Source organism: Pezoporus flaviventris, unplaced genomic scaffold (assembly GCF_033815535.1).
Source record: "Pezoporus flaviventris isolate CSIRO_AGI_PZ_B2104156 unplaced genomic scaffold, CSIRO_AGI_Pfla_v1 ptg000047l, whole genome shotgun sequence".
In the NCBI taxonomy this organism is placed as follows: Eukaryota; Metazoa; Chordata; class Aves; order Psittaciformes; family Psittacidae; genus Pezoporus; species Pezoporus flaviventris.
Window position 1 is genome coordinate 6,533,025 of NW_026892595.1, and position 22,380 is coordinate 6,555,404.

General features: G+C 39.6%; 1 protein-coding gene across 3 annotated transcripts in view; it reads left to right on the forward strand.

The window, feature by feature from the left end:
• NRP1 (neuropilin 1) overlaps positions 1-22,380 on the forward strand; it is a 117,543-nt gene that overhangs the window by 64,055 nt on the left and 31,108 nt on the right. For all 3 annotated transcript variants that reach the window (XM_061468130.1, XM_061468131.1, XM_061468132.1), the window contains exons 7-9: positions 913-1,079; positions 19,131-19,286; positions 22,149-22,293. In XM_061468130.1, the coding sequence (XP_061324114.1) occupies positions 913-1,079; positions 19,131-19,286; positions 22,149-22,293 (468 nt within the window). The remainder of the gene's footprint in view (positions 1-912; positions 1,080-19,130; positions 19,287-22,148; positions 22,294-22,380) is intronic.

The window sequence follows — 22,380 nt, forward strand, 5'->3', positions numbered from 1 at the left end:
CTGGTATTTTACCTTGAACTGCTAATAAAGGAATGGATTACATTTACATATTATGAAGTCACTAAAAAGAAGTGTAGGCACTTGTTATTTTCTCCTGTGTTTGCAGGGGGGTTGGTAGACTTCTGACAGCAGGGTTCATGAACAGCTGAGTGTGAGAGTCCAGCTAAAGCCACTGGCCTCTGTTGCTTCAGGCCAGTGCAAGGCTGAAGCCTTTCTTTTTGAAGACTTAAAGAAGAATTTAGTTTCCATGCCCTACCAGCGTTTGAATTCACTATAGTGCCTAGGATGTCAATTGATTCTGAATTGTCTGCATAAGTTTTGTTTCAACAAAAAGATTGGATGGAGACGATCAGCGTTACAGAAGACTTGTTAATTCCCTTATGTCGTTCATCTTCTGGCCTGGATTCAAATTTTGCTAATCTGTTTCTTTCCAGAGTTCAGGATCCAAAGAGAATTGCTAAAATTTTAATAATATTTTTAAAAGATTTTGTACTTTTTCTACTGGTGTAAATAGTTTTAAAATTAAATTATTTTATACAGTCTCCTGGTTTGTCTTTCCTGCCTTTGTGCATAATTATAAATTGAACATACGTTGTATTATGAACCCACAGAAGTGCCTGTGCCACCCTAGAAATGAGAATTCTATTGTCCTGTATTAAAATGGCTACAATGCTGGGCTAAAAATATTTGTATAGCATTATTATTGCAGGAATTGCCATGGCAACTTGAATGACAGTATTAAGAATGACACCATAAGCCCATATTGCCTCACTCAAAGTTGCTAAAGAATTCAGAGTCACATAAAAATAAATTCTTTAGATATTCCTGTTCAAAGCAGGAAAATGTTCTCATTATTCAAAGCCTAAACCAAAAGGCTGACCATAATAATAATGGTAATTTATTTTTCTTCAGATTTCCAGTGCATGGAACCACTAGGAATGGAGTCAGGAGAAATTCACTCTGATCAAATCACTGTCTCCTCCCAGTATAGCGCTATCTGGTCTTCAGAAAGGTCCCGGCTAAATTACCCTGAGAATGGATGGACTCCAGGGGAAGATTCTATCAGAGAATGGATACAGGTAAATAGATAAATTTTAAAAAATATTATTAATAATGCTTTGTGGGGAATGCAAAAGAAAAGACAAAAATAACAAAGTAAAGGACTTCCGCATAATGTGAGAATCACTGCAAGTGAAAAGCTCACGTTCCCTATTAGACACACAAAAAAAGACTAACTCTCAAAGGTATGAAAAAAGAAAAGATCAGGAAGATTAATTCTTCTGCTTCCCACGTCTATTGTTTTTTCAGTCTTCTGGGCACAAATAACAGAGATTTTGGTTTAGTGGAAAAGTCAATATTAGTTTAACATGCACTTAAAGTGGAATGTCCCAGTAAACCGAGCATGTGCTATGTCTCTAGCTGATTACAGTTAAGCATTAATACAGCACGGTGCTTTCATGCACTCAGATTTCACCTCAGAAGACCCGTGTCCCTTCTAGAATATGTTACACATCAAAAGAGTTCAATGGTTTCTGTCTTGTGCCTATTCTTCCACATCCTGAAGCACAACATTCATTAGCAACATTGGCTGCCCAGCTTTGCTGTGTTAATACAGGAGAAATCATGCAAACATTTGTTGCCACAAAGAGACTCCTTGAGTTCAGTCAATCTACTTGGGCTTATTGTTTGCTATTTGTTATTAGGTCCATAGCTTACTGGCACATGACCAGGTTAAGTTTATTCATATGAATTACTATATACAAATAACCTATACCAGCAGGCAAGTATTAATATCATTAGGTGGAAAAAACCATTGATTTGTCTCCGTTATAGGTTGACTTACATTCTTAGTTGTAACCTAGATTTTATTTCTGTTGGCAAAAGCTAAGAGAAACACTTGAGCATATTAGATCAATATTGCTGATATTGAAAACTTGTTCATGTGCTTGAAAAATTCCTCCTGCTTCTGTTGTTTTCTATAGGAAATTACTAACTGACATGTAAAAACAATGCCTTTTTAGCCGTCCTTATGAACGTTCATGTTGGTGTTTCCTGTGAGGTTCACTGTCTGCAAGAAAACTTAAAACCATGTTGAGTAGTAGTTAGCAAAGGGAAAAAAGAGGGGAAATCTTTCATTTCTGATCCTTGGCACACAATGGGACTCTCAGGTGTCCTGCTTAGGGGTCCCTACACATCCTGAGCTCTTGGCAACTTGGTAATCGCTAATCAGACTTCAGAGTGGCAAAAAAAAATATTCTGTTGATCCTTTTCCTCACTTTGGAATAAATCTAAAAATCTCTGCAGCCATATCTAAGTGTAAAGCTTGTTATTAATCATTGCCACTTGCAATCCATGGAATGCACATGGAAAAAGGGTGGAATGCATCAGAATCAAATTCCACATGTTTCATCTGGTCAGAGGGCCACCCGCCACTTTTTCTTTATTTCCTTCTTTTCTGCTGTCATTTATGCATTATGACTGGATAATCAGAACAAGAGAGCTACTCAAACCTCATTCATGTTTTCTGTGTGCTTATTAACGTTATTAATTTGTGATGACTATGTACATATATATATATATATATATATAGCTTAATCCTTTCACTTAGAACTAGGTCTCTCTGAGGAAAATGTTTTAAAGGACTTTTTTTAACCAGTAACTTTTTTAATAACAAACACACAAGAGAATCCAAGCTACTCTGGGGTTTATGCTTAACACAGCTCAGGGTACTTCGGGCCTCCTACCCGTGAGTTTCTCAGCCTCCTTAGCCTTCTGCCATAAACCAGAATGCTCAGGGACCAAAACAACCACTGAGCATAATTTTTAGCAGCTTTATGCTGCTTCCAGATACCACATCAGCCAAGAAGCTGGTGGTTGTTCATATGCTATACTCTCATGCCACAGCTCTCACTTATTTCACCCAGGCCCTGGCTTTGAAAAGGAAGCATGAACCATTTCCCTGAGCAGTCTAGCCCCAACGCATCTCCTCCATTGCCCATGGCCGATATGGAGGGACTGGCACCCCCAAGGCAGACTTTATGGCAGAACAACTAGGCTGTAGCAGCCTTCTCTGCAGAGCTAGGTCTTGTTTGCATGACTCAGCCTGCAAAGTCTTGCCTGAAGATTCATTGCATTGAATAGGCATTAACAGAAGAGCTGTTAAGCATTTCTACTGCTCAACCTATGTAACAGAAGCAGCCAAGCTAGTTCAGAGATTGAGTATGCCACCCTTGTCTTTTCACAGGGTACAACGGTTTATCTCATCTTTGGTTCCATTTGTGTCAGGAGGATATTAATTCTTATTTACTATGGCTTAATTCAATACTGACATTACTAATTAAAACTTCCAAATGTGTTCTAAAAGCTTTCCTGTTAACTTTACTTGGAGATCTTTGAGAAGGGTGCTAAGCTTTTCAGACTACCAGGCACCTCAACAACAGGGTCCTTGTGCATATGAACCTCCATCTTCTACAAAGTCTTGATGCCATTGGCAGTAAGCACGTTGCAAGTTTGTATCTAGATGAAATATTGAAATCCCATATTTCCTCTGTACAAATATCCCCAGGAACAGATGTTCATCTCCATGAGAACTTACAGACAAACAGCCAAGGACATATAACTGATAAAACACTCTTAAATTACCTGTAAGAAAGAAAAAAATCATAGTATTTTATAGGAGGAAGGCTTTTGTATAGGAAGGACTGAGGTCACTTTGCTGTTTTGTTCTGTATGCTGTTGTAAAATAGCCATTTATGTGAAGTATTTGCTTTTGTGCAGTACAGCATAAAAGGATTTTTGCCACACAGTGCAAGAACTCAAGATCTCTATAACATATTCAACAGCAAAAAATAGGCTGGAGGATACAGCAATGCTGAACTTGGAACTTCTGAAGTGAAAACTTCTGCCTACATGCCCTTGTGTCAGAGATTTTGCGTGTATCAGTATTCATTAATTTCTTCACAATTGCAGGTTTCCAAACCTTCACACACACTGCAGCTTGTTAAGTAGTGATGTCTGCCTTCAAACTGCTAATATGCATATGCAACTAGGGCATATATATGAGATATGTACAATCATACATGGGAAAAACAGCTTACAAATTCAGCTCCAAATGTTAATTTCCTTTGTGTACCAATTTTTTGAACAGGAGAAATATTATAGTTCTCCTTTCCTTTTACCCTTGCCTTCAAGGTTAATGTTTTTGCTAAGACAAAAGAAACAGAAAACCTCAGTTACATATCAGCAAAGGGAGATCAGTATCGATAAAGGACGCCTAGAGGGTATGCGATATGATTTTCTCCTTAGAGGTGTTGGCGTTTTTTGGTCTATTTCACTGAAAATACTTAGGAAAATAGTGTTGGCTTGTTGTTAATAATGGATTTACATGAGTTCCATCTGTGGACGTGAAAGCCATTCTTTGGTGGCAAAACGAGGCTGCTCCTTTCTGTTTGACAGCATACTAACTCCTGACTGCATCTGAATGCTGCCTGCTTTCACCGGGCTCTGCTAAGTAAAAGCTGTCTTTCCATTCCTCTCCTTAGCTGCTGAAATTTTAAAGCTTATATTCAAAATATCCATAGCACAGTCACACCGTAAGTCTGCACAGTTCTTTCTCCATTTTATTTTTATCCTCAAACACACTTTTGAAAATTGCTCAACTAACGTGAGATTTGGAGTGACTCAATAATCAGAAACAGAGTCACTCCAGATTAAATTTCTTCTTTAAAAACACATTAATAAGGTTTGTGAATTTTCTAATATGAATGGAATAAAAATATGCATGAGGCAAGGGTTGCCAAAAATAAGCATGAAGTTAGTTTATTGTTATACGGGATGTTATTAGCTTCTCAACCCTAAGCTCAACCTACTTGTTTATTACACTTGTGTTTCACACACTCGACTGCCCTTCAGTGTGAAATAGCATAATTTAAAATAAAAAATAAAACCAACCCTTTAATTTAATCAACAGCAGGGAACTGCCATTGCAATGTAAGTCATTGTCCCTCACTAACATATCCTTTCACAGGAAAAATAGTATAGTGTTTCCATTTCTATAATCTGAACAACAAACATGTTAATAGGTATCAGTTACCAGCCAGTTTCAGTACTTAGAACCAGTAAGAAGGCCGGTTCAGGGGTTTCACATCTGGTTTTACTGAAACTGTTCCTGTCTGTGGTATTTAAAATTTAAAGAACTCCTGTTATTGTGCAATTGGGAATCCTGGGGGAGTACAATGTTAATGAAATCCATAACGTGCAGGGATTTTATGATTGCATTTTCAAGGCACTCCTTCAAAAGGGATGACTGATTTCTGCCATGGCAGCAGTAATTGTATTTTTACAGAGTAGATTTAAAGTTTGCATTTAAGAACAGCAGTTACGTTTACACTTATCTGAAAAAAAGTAACGTGAAATCTTTATATTTAGGGAACTTTTTTGCATCTTATTTCTGAAGCCACTGAGCCACGGGCTACTGTGTATGACAAGCCTTGCAACTCGGGGATGCTCCACTGGGTCATGTTCAGCAGCCCTCCAGGGCAGCGCAGGAGCCAGGGGGAGCTCTGGGAGGAGTGCCTGGCTGGATAGGTGCTGTCAGCTACAGACACTTGAGACCCACGTGTGTGTGGTTTTGAAGGGAGACTGATTGCCTATTACTAGGGTCACTGGGAACCTGTGCTATCATCAATCCTCATAATAGTGTGGGTTTTCAAACCCACAAGGAGCAACACCTTCTGGGTACTTTTACTGCAGAATCTGTATGTTTTCTATCAAAATATTTCTTCTAATGCATATAACACAAACCTTTACACTCCCACCAAGCTGGATGATAGTTTCTGGGTGGCACAATTTTTCTCTCATCCTGTAACACTGAACGAGACCTTCAGCTTGCCCAGAAAGCAAAGCATGTTTGTTAATAACACAGGCTTCTCAGTTCATATTATGGCTGGGGTTGGACAAAACCATAAATCGAACTTTAAGAAGCCTAGTATCAGATCAAAACTTTGCAGCCATAAAACAACAAAGCACTACTTCCGTATAAACACACTCTGCCAGTTCAAATTTGTTCCAGAAAGGTTAACAGGGGGTTAATGTAAATAGACATAGTACTCTGGATTGGGTATTATCTGTCATTCTGCAGCTGACGTAAGGCCATACGCTAAGATGAGCTCCTTAGTGTGTGCTCTGCCTAATATGACATAAATGGTTCATCCAGTCCCAATGCATACTGCTGGGTTTTTCAGCAGGGCACACATCTGGTATCACATGTAAACAAATGAAGTCAGACGCTGGCACAGGGAGCAGGTTTGGTCTGCTCCCTTTATCCTCTCCCTGCCCATCTCCACCTCATCCCCCAGCCATCCCTTCGGCACCTATAACTCTTGCAGAGTAATTCTTTAGACCTCTAGATGAGTTGGCCCTAGGAATATCAGCTGATCTGGTGCAAAATTCCCCCTCTGCATCTTGCAGCATTTAGGGATCTGGAGAAAGGCCAGAGATGTAAGAATAGGCCTCCTCAAAAAGCAGCCTGGGAGACCCCCCTCCCCTCCACTGATTGAAATATCAGTTGTTTATTTAACACTAACTCTCCCATGCAAGGAAAATATACTTCCATTGATTTAAAACACTTCTATGTATACACTACTTCATCAGAATGAGGGGGACCTCTGACGTGGAATTTTCCTTCCACATTTATCTTCATTCTTTTATATTTGCGGTAAGGTACAGTCTTCATTATTCTCTCCTTTGTAAGCGAAACCCAGGAGCATGCCTTGCTGATGTGAACTGGTATATAGATTAGTACAGATTTATTCCTGTAGCACTTCTGAAAATAATTGCAGTTCATCATTTGGTGTCTCTACCTTTCATCTGTGTCATAGCTTATTTCCTTATCAGGTATTCGCTTAAAAATACAGTCAGTATTTATACATGCTGCTGCACAGCACATTTGTTTCATTAACAGGTTTATTCTTACATCAGGCAGCTGTCTAGGTTGATTTTACTGAGCAAGCTTATCTAAATATTTCACATGAATGCTCAAGTAAGTGAACGTCGACAATGCCTGCCTGTTATTTTTATTCTTATTATTTCTGTTTCTTTTGGATTTTGATATGGCAGTGAAGTGCATCATATTATTGCATGGAATAACATGGAACCTGGTAAACCTCATCCTCCCAGTTCTCCTAGCCTTTGAAGGACTGCCTGAGACCTGAATTTCAGAGACTTTGTGGCAAGGCTTGCCCATCATTAGGGAGCACGGCGACGTGAAAGCACAAAAACTGTCAGTCCTTTGTCTTCTCTACCACTTTAGAATACAAGTCATGTATTTGGTTCATGTCATTTTACAATTCATAACTGCAATCCAGATATTACGACAAGCAGAGTTAGCTTTGTGTAGAAAAATTTTACAGTTATCTTACGGTCTTAACGTGCTTTGCACATGGGCAAAGAATGACAAAAGAATATTCCTTTCTGGAAATCACAGCCAGTACAGACTGTGACACAGCGCAGAACTGGGGTTAATTGACCCAGCAGGATAGATTCGTACCTTTATTTACTGTGACATGGGAATAAATGGTAGAGTTTCACAAAGGCAAGTACTGAAATTGGACAAGAGGGAGAAGGAGAAATAAAAGGGCCCTGCAACGTATGAAGGTCTTTTTGATTATTCAAAGTGCTTTAAGAGCTATTTTAGTGCCAGAAAGTTCCCAGCCATAGATTTGTCACTCTGGGGAGGCTGGAGGGATGCTCAGAGAAATGTGCAAAACCATTGGCAGCCTTATGGCTCCAGAAGTTCAGGTGCAAAATGCAGTTTAGGAGAAAATCCTCTCTACCTCCCTCTGACATGTTTCAGCGTCAGCCCTAATACAGACAGGAGTCCTGTGTGGCTCCGAGCAATCCTGCACGCAACATATGGAGGAGCAGCAGAAGCAGAGCTCCTCCAAGCCTCCACTACCAGCCTAATCATTATAATAGTTTCAGCTCTTTCGGGGGATCCATTATGCAGAGATCTGAGTAGTTTGTATATAACTCTGTAATTACCTATGCGTCCACTTCCCAGTCCAGTCCTACATCCCCTCAACGGCTGCAAGACAGATGGCCCTTTAGAGCTGAGATAGTGAATTAAAAATGTGTCCAGTAAAAACACTAATTCAGCAACTACTAAAATAATTTTGTAAATTTATCTCATTTTTAATAGCTGGTTCCAGAAGGGAAAGAAATTAAATTTTTTAAATATGGCTTTAAACTCAAAATCACAGTTGTTGGGGCTTTTTTTTAATCAAATCATCTTTTTCTTCTACTTTCACAGAAATTAAAGCCACTTAAAAAAACTCTGTACAAATTATTCCTCTCCCTCTGGTTTTTCTTTCCTTTCACCAGGTTCACGTTTGGCTTGACTCAAAACATTTGTTAGAGTTTTCTGCTTTTTAAGCTGCCATCAAGCCAAAAAATCAGTTGTTTGTGCCATTCTGCTTGGCAGGGGAACTCCCTCCCAGATGGCTTGTGGACCCCATGAAGGATGAGGCAGCTTTGCCCATCCAGCTACCAGCCACTGCAACACATCTGCTTCAGCACAGCCAGGAATTTCTGCAGATGTGAAGAATGGTATCTCAGGAGGAGATTTTTCTGAGTCCAGCAGAAATAAATTAATCTACACGACTAGGCCAGTGTCAAACTGTGGGTGAGGTAGAGCTCAAGGCTAGAAGTTAAGTGACTCAGGGTAGTGGCTAGAAACACAGCCTTGGTTAGGAACGCACAGCTGAGACAGGTTATAATAAGCAGAGTTGTTACTGAGCTAAAGGTCTCAGTTCTCACCGGGCTGACCCTGGGTTGGAGACGAAAGGTGTGCTTTGCAGAGGTGATTGTGCATTTTTATTCACTCTTTCCACACCTGCACAGTAATATGAAACTGAGGAGTTCATGCACCCAATGGGCCCTTCCCCACCCCAGCATTCGTGCTGCAGATAGCTGAGCTATTATTTACCTCCCCTGTCCTTGTATCATCCTGATTTTCTATCCAAGTTTCATTCTGTTCTGCCCCTTAGGTGACATTTTCACAGCAGTAGCAAAATAGGTAAAGTGGAAGGACAAATGCGATTTCTTCCAAGTGGTAAACACCTACCCTTCAGAAAACAACTTGTCTTCTTCTCACATGAAAAAAAAATTATATATATATATATATTTCAACAAGTAAATGCTTCCTGTTTTGCTTTAATGTTTTCATTCAAGGTTTTCAAAAATGCTTTAAAAAGGCAGAATAAATGCCGTAGCTGTCTAATAAACAACACCTACTAGGAGAGAAAATACAGTTGACCAAACATTAAGCTGAGGTTTGGTTCCTCTGTTCTCAGGAATAACTGGCTTCTCATCAGAGAAGCACTGTTTATACATAACTTCCACCAACCATCTGTACCATGTAGTCTGGTCTTTCTCTGTGTTGCAGCCTCCTCTGTTGAACACTTTGGGCCAAACTAATTTCATGTGTTGATCCTCTGAAGCTGTCAAAAAGATCAATTTGTCCTATCGCATATAACACCAGGGCATATTTTAACTGGACATATTTAGGTTATAGATTATAGTACTGTAGACTAAGGTGGCTTTCAACCTTAACAGAGACTGAGCCAGCTCCTCCACTGCAAATCCTGTTAAATTCAAGCTACGAGCTGAAAAGGTGACATAATGCAATTTTAAAGTGCTCGTATCAGGCCCTAAAAATCAACTGTCCATAGGAGTGTTCCTCCCTTTAATGACAAGCTTAACTAAGAAAATACATTCTGTGATTATTTTTAAAAGCCACAACACTTAAAAATCAATAGCTTTGCTCTTTACGTAACTGGAGGTAGAGCAACTTTTAGGGAGGCAAAGTGCGGTTACACAAACCAGGCATCATTATCTGGCCAAAGAAACCCTAGAAACGAATTCCCCATGGCTGGACTTTGAGCAGAATGACAGACCTGGGGAAAGGCAGTCTCCCTCATTTGCTTTAGTACCAGGGGAAAGTTGTCTTGGGACTCGGCAGCCTCCACCATCCCTTCTGCTGTCTCGCTTTGTCCTCCAGCACAGGACAAGAGCATAGCTCACAGCAGAGAGAAGGTCTCCCAAATCACAGACTCGGAAGTATTTCATCTATACATGTGTGTTCAGGGAGCTACGAGGGACATAGCAAAGAAAAAGGAAAATGATCTTTGAAAGCATAGTCTTTGTCCCTCATTTCTCACTGCACATTTACAGTACCCTCACCACACCATCTGACTGCAGCTACCTGACGCTTTTCCAGAAGGCATCAGAAACTCGTATTTTCAAAAAGCAGTGACTTGCTTGGTGACCCAGTAGTAAATTAAAATCATCATACACAATGTGTATGAAATAGAAAATCGAATTCTGGTGCAACAAAACTGACAGTTCCATTTAACAGAAAATAAATGAATGCAGACTCCTGTGGATGAATGACTGATTTAAAGAGACTGTGCCGATTTTCCAAGATGAGAAAGCCAATCGCAAGAAAATACATGTATGTCTACGTGACACAGGTTATACACCTATTCCTATTGCCAGTGAAATTAGGCTTTAAAAGTTTAAGATCTTAGACACTGACACTTCTTCCTCATTTTGTTGCTACTTTTTTTATAGAAAACCCAAAGCCTGAACTTTAAAAATATCTAAGTGTAGCAAATTCCAGTGATTTCAGTGGAACTCACCCTGACGCAGTCACTGCACAGTCAGATCTATCTATGCCATCAAGGTGTGCTGTCTGAGACAGCAGAGGTTTAATTCTGCATAGTATATTATCCCACCGCCAGCTTCGTACACAATTAGCATAGGTATGCTGTGAAACAGGCTAAGAAGCAGAGGTTATTTCTGTATGTTTACGCATGTGTAATATTGTACTTATATTCAAATACCAAAAAGCATTATAAATGAAGTCCTTCTGCCTGTGCCCTCTGATTTGAACAGAACAGCAGCTGGCAAAAAAAAAAAAAAAAGCTACAGAACTTTATAGGCAAAATTCACTGTTTTCCACCCAAAGCCCAGTTATTCACATGTGAAGCAGTGTGATAGAGAAGCTTTGGATTACTTGTCTCCCATTTGTGCATTAGCTGCTCAGTAAACTTAGGGGGAATAGAGTCCTACAATTATGTCCTTCTCTCAGAATAGAGTGGTTCTGCAAGTATTGCTATAGAGTTTCCCTTTTCTATAGTTTCTAACACAAACTGGGAAAGTTACATTCAAATTGCACTAAATAGTTGTCTTCATTCCAGATCAGAGGATTAAGCTCAGGTTTAAAATTAAATGTAAATTACAAATAAGTATTCAGAAAACGTTAATTAAAAGTATTACGTTCCTGACTCATTTCTTGCTCAGCAAGGGCTCCTAAGTATCTTAGCTGGAGAAAGGGGCCATTCACATTCCTCCTTTTTTTGACCAAGTCATTGTACATGTCTTAGGTTATCCATTTGCAAGTTAATGTAGTGCAGAGCAAAGGTTTTCATTTTAAAGAAGTAATATTTCACAGCAAGATATGCTACTGCAAGATGTAAAACATTCTTTTCTCTAAAGCACTGAGAGTTAATCAGCCTTTCTGTTCATTGCTACAGAGAGGGTTTGAATGACATCAGATGCTGATTACTTAGATCCCAGAGTCTATAGAAATCCCAATACGATTACATTTTTCTCCTTTTGTTATCAGAGTTTATTGTATCTTGGTGTTCAGGTTTTAAGTAGTTTTCAAGCAAAAAAAAAAAAGAATTAAGAAAAAGGTATTTTCTGAGTCTTCTGAGCAACTATCATGTTACATCAGAGCACCACATGAATGCATAAGGTGGAGCTTGCAAACGAATAGCAGAAGGATTGTTCCCTGTCAGTGCATGTGTACTGGATGCATTTCATACAGTAGTGAGCCCATTTCAGGGGAGCACTGCATTGCCCTTGCATTTAAACCCAACTCCTTCAAAGACACTAAAAACATCACACAAAGCTAATGTGTACCAGTGGCAGTACTTCTGCGGGCCCACTTGCAGCATTTCTCTTTCACATTTGATCTTTATAGTTTCCATACTGGAGCGATTTGGTTTGCTGAATACTGGAAATGTCTCAAGTTGAAATGCTAGTGTATTAACCTGCTGTACTGAGTCTCTTTTGTTTCTCTTTACCAGAGTGCTGCTTGCCAATTTTTACAACTACAGCAGATTTTACTATTCAAACAGAACCAGATGGAACACCAGTTCAAAGAACATGTCAGAATTAAATATTTCTTTTTTAATTAGTTGCTTCTGATTTATGCAAAAAAAAATTAACATAAGAGTGGGAGAATGTGCCATGAATCCAGATGCAACACAGCCCACACAATCATTATCTTTCCTCTGTCAGAGACACAGAGGTCTTTTCTTTCATTTCTTCATTGTCTTTTTTTCCTTTTTGTTTCTGGATTTCATTTTTCTTACACTTTCTGCATCTTTTCCTTATTGAACAGCCCCATAATATTGACTAAGGTTCTCTTATATTCATCAGTCATACGTTTTCATCATCTTAAATTTTCTTTTGTAGAAACTGGCTGATCTTCCTCTAAAAACATTACTGTACTCAATACTGCAATCCCAGCATCAGTATCTTAATGTGGTAGCATCCTTTGAGTATATTCTTTGTTGTCAGTTGGAGGAACCTTTATACTTACATTTTTTTCTGCTGCAGAGAAGCATTTGGGCAGAAGGTGAAGATTGTAAGGAATATTTCAACTGCTAAAGAAAGTTTATTTCCCTTTTGCTGCCAAGCATTCCTATTTCTTTGGCACGAATGTTTGTTCATCTTCTCTTTCACGCTTCCACATTTTTGCCAAGTCACATAAGGATTGATTAGAATCATAGAACCATAGAATAGTTAGGGTTGGAAAGGACCTTAAGATCATCTAGTTCCAACCCCCCTGCCATGGGCAGGGACACCTCACACTAAACCATGTCACCCAAGGCTTCCTCCAACCTGACCTTGAAGACTGCCAGGGATGGAGCATTCACAACCTCCCTGGGCAACCCATTCCAGTGCCTCAACACCCTGACAGGAAAGAATTTCTTCCTTATATCCAATCTAAACTTCCCCTGTTGAAGTTTTAACCCGTTACCCCATGTCCTGTCACTACAGTCCCTAATGAAGAGTCCCTCCCCAGCATCCCTGTAGGCCTCCTTCAGATACTGGAAGGCTGCTATGAGGTCTCCAAGCAGCCTTCTCCAGGCTGAACAGCCTCGACTTTCTCAGCCTGTCTTCATACGGGAGGTGCTCCAGTCCCCTGATCATCCTCGTGGCCCTTCTCTGGACTTGTTCCAACAGTTCCATGTCCTTTTTATGTTGAGGACACCAGAACTGCACACAACACTCCAAGTGAGGTCTTACAAGAGCAGAGTAGAGGGGCAGGATCACCTCCTTCGACCTGCTGGTCATGCTCCTTTGGATGCAGCCCAGGATACGGTTGGATTTCTGGGCTGCAAGTGCACAGCATAGCAAATGGCATAGCGTAGCAAAGCATACTGACTAAGGGCAGTTGTTAGGTACAAACTAGAAGTTGAGCATGTGATTAGCTGCTTTCTCTCCTGGGGCTTTCAGGATGTTGCTGTCCAGGTCAATGAAAAAGACTTTAGTGATTCAGAAGAGATCTTACTAACATCAGTGTCTCCTCTTTTTTTTTACGGAGCTGCCACAGTATCACTGAGAATTTTGCACAAAGATCTAGAACAGTTTACAGCCTTAACTATTTTCATTAAAACCCAAGATGAGTATTTACACCCTGTCATTAAGCAAGGACTTGTACTTTTGTAACTCATTTCAAGGACAAAGACTTTTGAAAGTCATTTTCCAGCCAAATTAATTAGACTGTTTTCAGAATTTCTACTAAAGCTTGTGCCATTTCTGCTTAGCATTATGATCTTCTTTACTTAAAGCTCAATAAATAAAGGAATTGACTGGTAATTGTATATACATCATGGGAGAGCATGATTGGTCAAATCAACAGCAACAACTAATAAAAAAGATCAACTCTTGCTTAATTAAATATTTGAGAGAAGAACAGTGAAGCATCACAACAGTTAATCTGACTCAGAGCACTTTATGCTATCTAGGGAAATGACACAGTTCTCTGAAAATATTTACTTTGGTATGTTGTGTCAAGTGATAGATTATACAGCTTTTCAAGCCACAAGAGATGCCCACAACAAAAAGCTTCCTGTTGTTAATCAAACTCCAGCACTTTGTCCTTTATTTTCTCAGGCTGTTAAACAGACAGACCTACAGTAGGAGTGTTAAAAGCTGGTAAAACTGCTCCCTTGCTACAGCTCCCTTGATGACTCTATTTTATTTTACGAGGCAGACTTTAATTCTGAAAATGAGGTCTTCCATACTACGACATGGTTATGCATGACGAAAGGAAGCAGCAGTATTAACTTCAAGTCTTGTGTGTTGTGTTGTTCTTTATCCAGCAGTTCACTAAGACTTGCTACATGATTCATTGTGCAGAGCTAACTGTTACTGGTTTTCCTTCTCTTTAACTGGTGTCTAATAAAATGAGTATGTGCATGCCACCCCTTGTATATGTATGCCTTAAAAATGCGTCACCCACCCACTGTCTTTGGAAACAGTAAGACAGCAATAAAAATATTTTTCCTGGATGCTGAAAGATATTTCAGAATAAATAGTGAGGAAGTAATTCACATGTAGAAACAGCTAGCGTCTTGCAATATGCTCTGGCAGGAAAAAAAAAGTTGATTTTAGAAGCAGGAACAACTAGGGCTTGTTTTACATGGACATTTCTCTCCTGGAAAAAAAAAAAAAGAAAACCACACACACATTTGAGATATTCTTTATTTCTTGTAAGTTGGGGGCCCATTCTTATAGGCAAGTCCACTCCCAGTCTTGTACTTGCTAATGAAGGCAGTCACGTTGCTGCACTGGCAATTATCAAAGGCTGTGGTTTTGGATAAGGCCCTAAGGCATCATTTTCCAAGAGCGATATGCTTTTTTATCTGAATGAAAGTGAACAAATTTTGGAAAAAAAAACAATTAGCAACATACTGCAGTTAGTCAAAGCTGAAACTCCAGTCATGGAAATGAAATGTCAAGATTCCAGGTTTGGAGACAGCTGCCTATCTCGGATCACAGCCATACAGCATGCAATAACTTCTAAAATTGCTTGCATCCTCTAAAATAAATACCAGATGTTTGTTTATCATATGTGCAGAAAGTTAAATGTCAAATAATTGCAGGGAAATGCATTTGATGTTCATCTTCAAAAGTACTGTATTTCATCACCACCTCTCTTCACAGTTCGTTTTAATGTGAAACACAAGTTCTTGAAACAAAAAGGCCACAGCAAAAAAACAGTTGTTAAAGATTTGTATTACTACCTCAGCTGGAGGAGACAGAATCTGAGAAAAATAGGTTACTTCTGGTCATGTTAACACTTAGAGACCTCTGTGGAGATGACATAAAAGTTGATTGGAAATCACACAGACAGTGTACTCTATAACCATAAGCCTCCAAAAAGCCTAAGAACTCCTATCTGTTTGGTAACACAGCTGTACTAGAGATACTACCCTCTGCAATAATTCCTCTGCCTAACGTCATTCAGAACTGTGTCTTACCACAGCTACATTTTGGTTCCTTTAGGATGCCAATTGTTAATAGCAGTTGATATGGTTGAACTTCAACTCTGCAACATTTAGAATGTGCATTTTACACACAATTTTGCATTTTACAGAAAGTAAAGTTTTTAAAATCATTGGAAAGAAAACAAAATACATCACAAAGCAGTTAACGAAAGTGAGCTTAATAGCTCACTAAAATGTCATGCAGTTTCCGAGGGTAGTTCTCTGCATAATTTATTTCTCTCACCTTACTTGGAGAAGAAGACTGGTACATTTAGAGCTTGATTTACAAACATACTTAGGCACCACAGAGGGGTGCTCAGTGTTGCAATTCTGTTTGCATGCACCTGGAGAGAAGCGGTTCCTCTCTGGAGGCCACTGCAAAGAACTGTCAAAGGGAAGAAAATGCCTTAAGCTCTGCCTCTTTCCTGGACCTCTGCATTGACACAGAGTTAGTACTAAAACTCCAGTCCTTCTGCTTCTCTTCTGCTTAGCCCCACCTTTCTTATTTGCACTTCTCCTTTTCCACAAAACACTAATGGAGAAAGGTTATTCTTTTTTCTTCTATCAGCTTGTGAGCAAACACCCCCTGGTATGTGGCAGGCCTGGAGTTGCAGCTTGCTTTTCCAAGAGGTTTAAAACTGTGGCACATAGCTAAACACTCAACCCATCAACCTCCAGGTGCTCCAGGAGAGGACTATTGTTGACATAGTTCCAGTTTTTAAGAAGCACATTAGATTTACTGATCTGGATAGAGCGCATCTATAAGAAGGGATGTTCTTACTAACAAGAGATGCCTTCCTACTCCTGTACCATATTACACAGTTATTGGAGCCCTGAGCACTAATGAGGTTTCCCCTTCCCTATCTAGAGGCAATAAATTAGAGGTCTTCTCAGAGTCTTTCTCTCCCAGTGAGCTGAGCTGCTAACTTCTGGCAGGAGAATTTCTGCCTGCATTTTAAATTCTGCCATATTTCAGGCTATATTCTTTGTGTGTCCAGGACTTAGACCTAGGCAGTGGGATAGATGCTGTGGGATATTCAGTGCCCTGGGAGTTAAAGAGGTATATTGAATACCAGCATTTGGGACCAAGCATAACCTGGGGAACTGAAATTCTTTGATGAAACAAGCCTGAGTTGCCTTAACAGTCAGTGACTGGTAGCTGTAATTGTTAGTTCAGGCATCAACTAATCAAACCTTCCCCTAAAACCCCAATGTTAAATTTTAGCTTGCCTTCAAATACCTAGAACTCTTGTAACAGGCCATTGCTTGACTTTATTCACAATGAAGTACTTACTGTATATTAAAAAGCCCCTACTAGAATCATTTCAAATCAGTTGGAACAGTACAGGCTTGGGACCCTAATCATTTCAAAACTGAAGAGCTGTTTCAAATTGTAAGAGAAGCAGATCATTTAAATAACTTAGCTCTGCACTCCCTCAGACTTCCAGATTTTCAAGTGCACTTCAGCCTGGAAGTGAATGTGGTATTGGACATAACTCAGTGCAGCGCACTTTACAATCAGCAGAGTACAGTTTGGAGAGCATTTCAAGTTAAGCTGCGATTGCTCAGTGCAATGATGCCCACATTCCCCCATTAACTTTCAGATTGCAACAATCTAACATCTGAGACTCTCCAGTTACTTTAAATCACTTGATTGTTTTTGTAAGGTGGTGCTGGGATTCTTTCTTTTTTTCTTTTTTTAAGACTGAACTTTTTTATCATGACAAAAAAAATATGTTGCAGCATTTCACCCCTAAAGACAAGGGCTAAAATGTTACATATAGAATTTACCAGCCTTAAAAACTGGGGCAGGGGCTTTGCCCTGAGAGCTAGTTCTATCTGTCACACACAAGGCTCCTATTCTTGTGCTGGAAAACTTCAAAATGTCTCGCATATGACATGGGCATTGAGAGAGCAACCAGTCTGTCCTCAAGCACTTCCTTCAGCCTTTTGAGAGAGCGTGTTGATTTAACTGCTCCAGCGCCTTTGGATATATGACACACATCCAGGAAAAAGGATGCATGTGGGACACAGGGATTGTATATTCTGCATCCTGGAACTTGGGAAATAATAAAAAGCTTAAGACATACATGGGACATTCACTTGGGAAGAGTTAATTAACCTATTATTATCCTACTAAGGTCTGGACAACTGAAGTTTAGGGGAATAAATTATTCCAATTAATATTTTATGGGTAGTGTCATTTTACATTGAAATTAAGTAGTTTGCTTTAGGGAACAAAGAGAAGGTTCTAGCTGCAGAGAAAGAGGGCGATGACTTTGCTTTTCATTGGTTTGTTGTTATAGTTAAAGAAAGGCTGTAAGGCATTTCAAAGCTGTGTCACCAACCTGGCTGTGAGAAAGTTTTGTGCCTAGTTTCATCCATTTGGCAGCTGGAGTTGTACACTGGGACAAAGGTTTTGTTTGCCAGCAGAACTGACTTTGAGTAGCTGCACTCCTGCACCCCACACCATCCTCCCAGCAATGTCAATACATCTTCTGTCTTACCACATGATGAATTAGATAAGTAAACAGATCTGGTTGACAACCAAATAAACAAGTGGGGGAAGGGAAACTTAACCTAAATCACTTGTCCATTTAGCTGCAATGTAACTTCATGAGAGAAGGAGAAAGAATGAGTGAAGAAGAGCGAAAGCCTCTAACACGCATTCATGTGCACACCATAGCATTCATTTCTCCTGCAAGTTCAAAATGCCATTATTTTCTAATGTTCATTACATTTGACAGTTAGAACAGGATTATTGCACCTGTGCTAATGCTTCTTTCTGTTTTCTTCAAATACATCATACAGTACAAGAAACTCATTTGCTTTTTCCCCAGTAAAATCACGCAGTGATTCATAAGTATCTTGTGACTCACTAATACACCACGGGTTTCTTTTCTCCTCTTCTGTTTGCAAATGATAAGCCCCTGGGTTTTTGCAGAATTCTTGTTATCATTCCCTAAGTGCACGACTTTGATATTGAACTATTAAATTTCATCCCATTTCTAATACTGCAGTCCTTAAGGTCGTCATTCACTTCTCACTGCATGAGTCTCCCCCGTATTGACAATACCTTGAAGCTTTGTATCCTTAGCAAATTTCATTAGCATCTATGCAAGTTAGTTAAAGAAAGTATGAAGTAAGATTGTACATGAGACTGATCCTTGAGGAGCTCCTCTATTAATTTCTCTGCAGCCTGGTGTTTTCCATTTGCACTGATGGGGTCTCTTTTTCCTCCCCCACAGAGGAAATTTAATTCTCTGACATGTGAATAACACTTCTGGATAATTAGGCAAATGTTCCCATCTCTTGTGTTGACACTATTTACCAAAAGAGGACTTTATGGCTATATTATTATCAATAATATGTTGCAATTTCCTTTATATAAAATCCTTATTATTTCTGTAAAACATGGGAGGGGGGGCAGAGTGGGTGTTACTTCTGCAGTGTTGTTATGCTCTGAACTGATTGTCCTTCTGTCTCAATTCATTGTTACCACAGGTAGATCTAGGCCTTCTCCGCTTTGTTTCTGGAATTGGGACTCAAGGTGCCATCTCAAAAGAAACAAAGAAAGAATATTATCTGAAAACATACCGCGTAGATGTCAGCTCCAATGGAGAGGACTGGATTACACTGAAGGAGGGAAACAAGCCTGTTGTAAGTCTTTTCTCCTGTACCTCTCTTTGGCCAAGAACTGTTTAGTTATTATCAATTGTTTAAAAAAAAAAAACAAAACGACAGGAATAAGGTATCACAGTTTTCATCAGATTGCTCAGGGTTAATAATATCCCAAATCCAAAACATAGCTATTGTCTCAGTAGTAATGAACTACAAAAATTGTTTAGCCAAAGCACAGAGCAACTGAAAATGGTGCAAGGTGCTGCCCTGTCTGTTGTACCCAACATACTGCGAGTGGTTCAGGTCTTTTCCCTGGAGTGCGCTGCTGTTTCCTATTTTGCCAGAGGTTTTCTGTGTGAACTTAAGAAAAACACTGTGGGGAACCTTTTAAAAAATATGTAGCTCCCTTATCTGCAGTGAAGCTGTGGATATGCAGTGTGTCAGTGCCTCAGATCCCCATGCATAGCCATGCTGTCTTGCAGGAGGGCTAGCAAGTGATTAGTAGTTTCTTAGACTTCCAAGCATCTCAGTGATGGGGGTCATGCAGACAGATAATTAGGCACACCTTTCCATCCTTATAGATTTTTAGCACCTTTCCATTTGTCAGCGGATTTGCTGTCTGTGACCTCCCAATGAAACAGCTTTAGACACTCCTAAAAAAATCTTCATTATGTACTACCATGAGCATAGAGCTCATTACTGAGAAGTCAATTCTGCTCCAGCTCTCACATGAATAGTCCCAGTGAGGCTGTGCTTCCCTTCCCACTTCACTCAGGATGTGCCCCGGAGCAGCATCCCTAGAGGCTGCCAGCGGCTGATGCAACTGGAAAGATTTGGTGGTACCTCCCTTCAAAACAGCTTTTTTGTGACCCTTCTGTGAAGACCGAGAAGAGCTGTACAATATTAAACTCTATCAGTGTAACCCTATCTAGCTCTAAATATTTGGTTACTGATATTTGTTCCTGATTCATCTGTAAGTGCTACGCCAAGTCTGCTGTATTTATCTAAGCAAAATGATAGCAGTGTTTAAAATATACATCTTTCTTCTTTGAAACACTTTGTAAAACAACACAAAAATGAATCCTGAAAGCTTCTCTTTGACAGGTATTATCCTGTTTTTACAGAGAAGGAACTTTAGAAGGTCAAATGCTACAATGTGGGTACTGTATAATGATGTTTAGAGGTACAATAACTGACTTGCCCGAAGTCACAAGAGGAGCAAACGCTGTGGCCGGTCTCCTGAAACACAGGGTCTCCTGGCTCTGGTTTCCATAATCTGAACAAATGCCTCTTTCAGAATCAGACCTTTCTTGATCTTCAATACCAGCTTCTATTTGTAAACTCTTCAAGAGTGTAATTTACATGAGTTTCTCTTGTACATGATGTCCTTAGTGAGAACACTTACTAAACCTGTGTTATTTGTTCAAGGGGTTTATAAAAGAATCAGGTTCCTAAAATGGCTATGTTTTACTGTTGATCAGGTTAAGAAAAAACTATGCACCAGTCTCCCTCTGATATTTTTAAACAAATGAAAAGTTAAGTAGTCTTGGCTACTGAAGAAACAAAAAAAGCAGGCAGCGGCAAATCTCTTCAAGGCAGCCTCACGCGAGAACCAGGACACGAGAGTTCACTAACTGCATATGAGAGGCTATGTACTTTTGAGAAAAGACTGATTTCCTCTGTCAGAGTCAGACCTTGACAAAACTACAGCAGGTTCTCCCAGAGAAAATGAAAGTTGCTGAAAAGTAGCTCCATCTAAAATCTTTTGCTAGATATGAAACTCCTATGTAAAATTACATGAGATATAAGTGAGACTGATGAGTTGACAGCTGTGCGCTGCTGGCCTCTGCTCCATGAGTGCAGTTACTGCAAGTAACAAACAGGAAAGTGGACAGTGTATGTATCTCCCATAAAAGGAAAGAGGTTTATATCTATGGGAAACAGGAAATTGTTCCTCTCTACGTGAGGAAGAAGCAGGAAGCTGAATCACCTTCTTTGGGCTAGAACATTGCAAGGTTTCAGCTCTGCTAGGAAAGAGCATTTCTGCAGGATCCTCAACATGAAAGCACAGCACAATCCTGTCCCTTCTTGTGGAAGTCTCATTGTTCATATAATTTGACTGCTAGCCTCAGGAGACACAGACAAAATCTTAGAGCCTGCTATGTACGTTTTAAATAGACTTCCATCTCAGTATGCAAGAAAAACTGGGTATGTTTATCCTTGTTAAAAATTGTTTTAAAACAGCAGGTTAACAAAGCAAGGTTTGCACAATACACTGCAAAACTCTTTTAAGCCTAAGGAAAACAAAATAATGTGTGTTTTTATTCTAACTCTGCATGGGATATTTACGGTCTGACATCCAAACCTTTAATTTGGCCCAGAGGTTCTGAAGCTTTTTGCATCATTTTATGAATGTATGAGGAATAAATCTGCCTAATGGGACATAGAGAGATTCTTCCAGGACATGGCAGTCCTTGGGTGATAAAGACCATCATATGTCATTCCTGCACATAGATATGGGCGTTAGGAACACTTCAAAATAGGCAGGGAGAGACCCTTGTTGCACTCAGTTGAGCTCTTGCTCTTAAGATGGTCCTGAGCTCTCCTGATCTGCTCTGCAGTGTTATGGTGTGTTATGGGACTCTGCAGCTGGCAAACATTTTTTAATATTATTGAACATGTTGACTCTTCTTTTTTCCTCTCCAAGGAAAGCTTATCTGTCTCCAAAAATTGGCTTAGAGTTTAATGAAATAATTCCCCACGCAAGTTTCTTGTCTCAAATCTCCCTTCCCTAGATAACTGTAGTTAGACCTTGAATCATAACTATCTGTAAAACACAGAATTATAAACACCATTTTTGAGAAAGCCTAACAAATATATACTTTTTCTTTCCACACAAAGGTGTTTCAAGGGAATAGCAATCCCACTGATGTTGTTTACAGACCTTTCGCCAAACCAGTTTTAACACGGTTTGTGCGAATTAGACCTGTGTCTTGGGAAAATGGAGTATCACTAAGATTTGAAGTTTATGGCTGCAAGATAACAGGTATGTCTTGGTAAGGATTTTAAAACCAAGGGAACTTATTTTGCCTGTGCTGTGGGTTTTATTTTTATGAGTGAAATGCATTTTCAC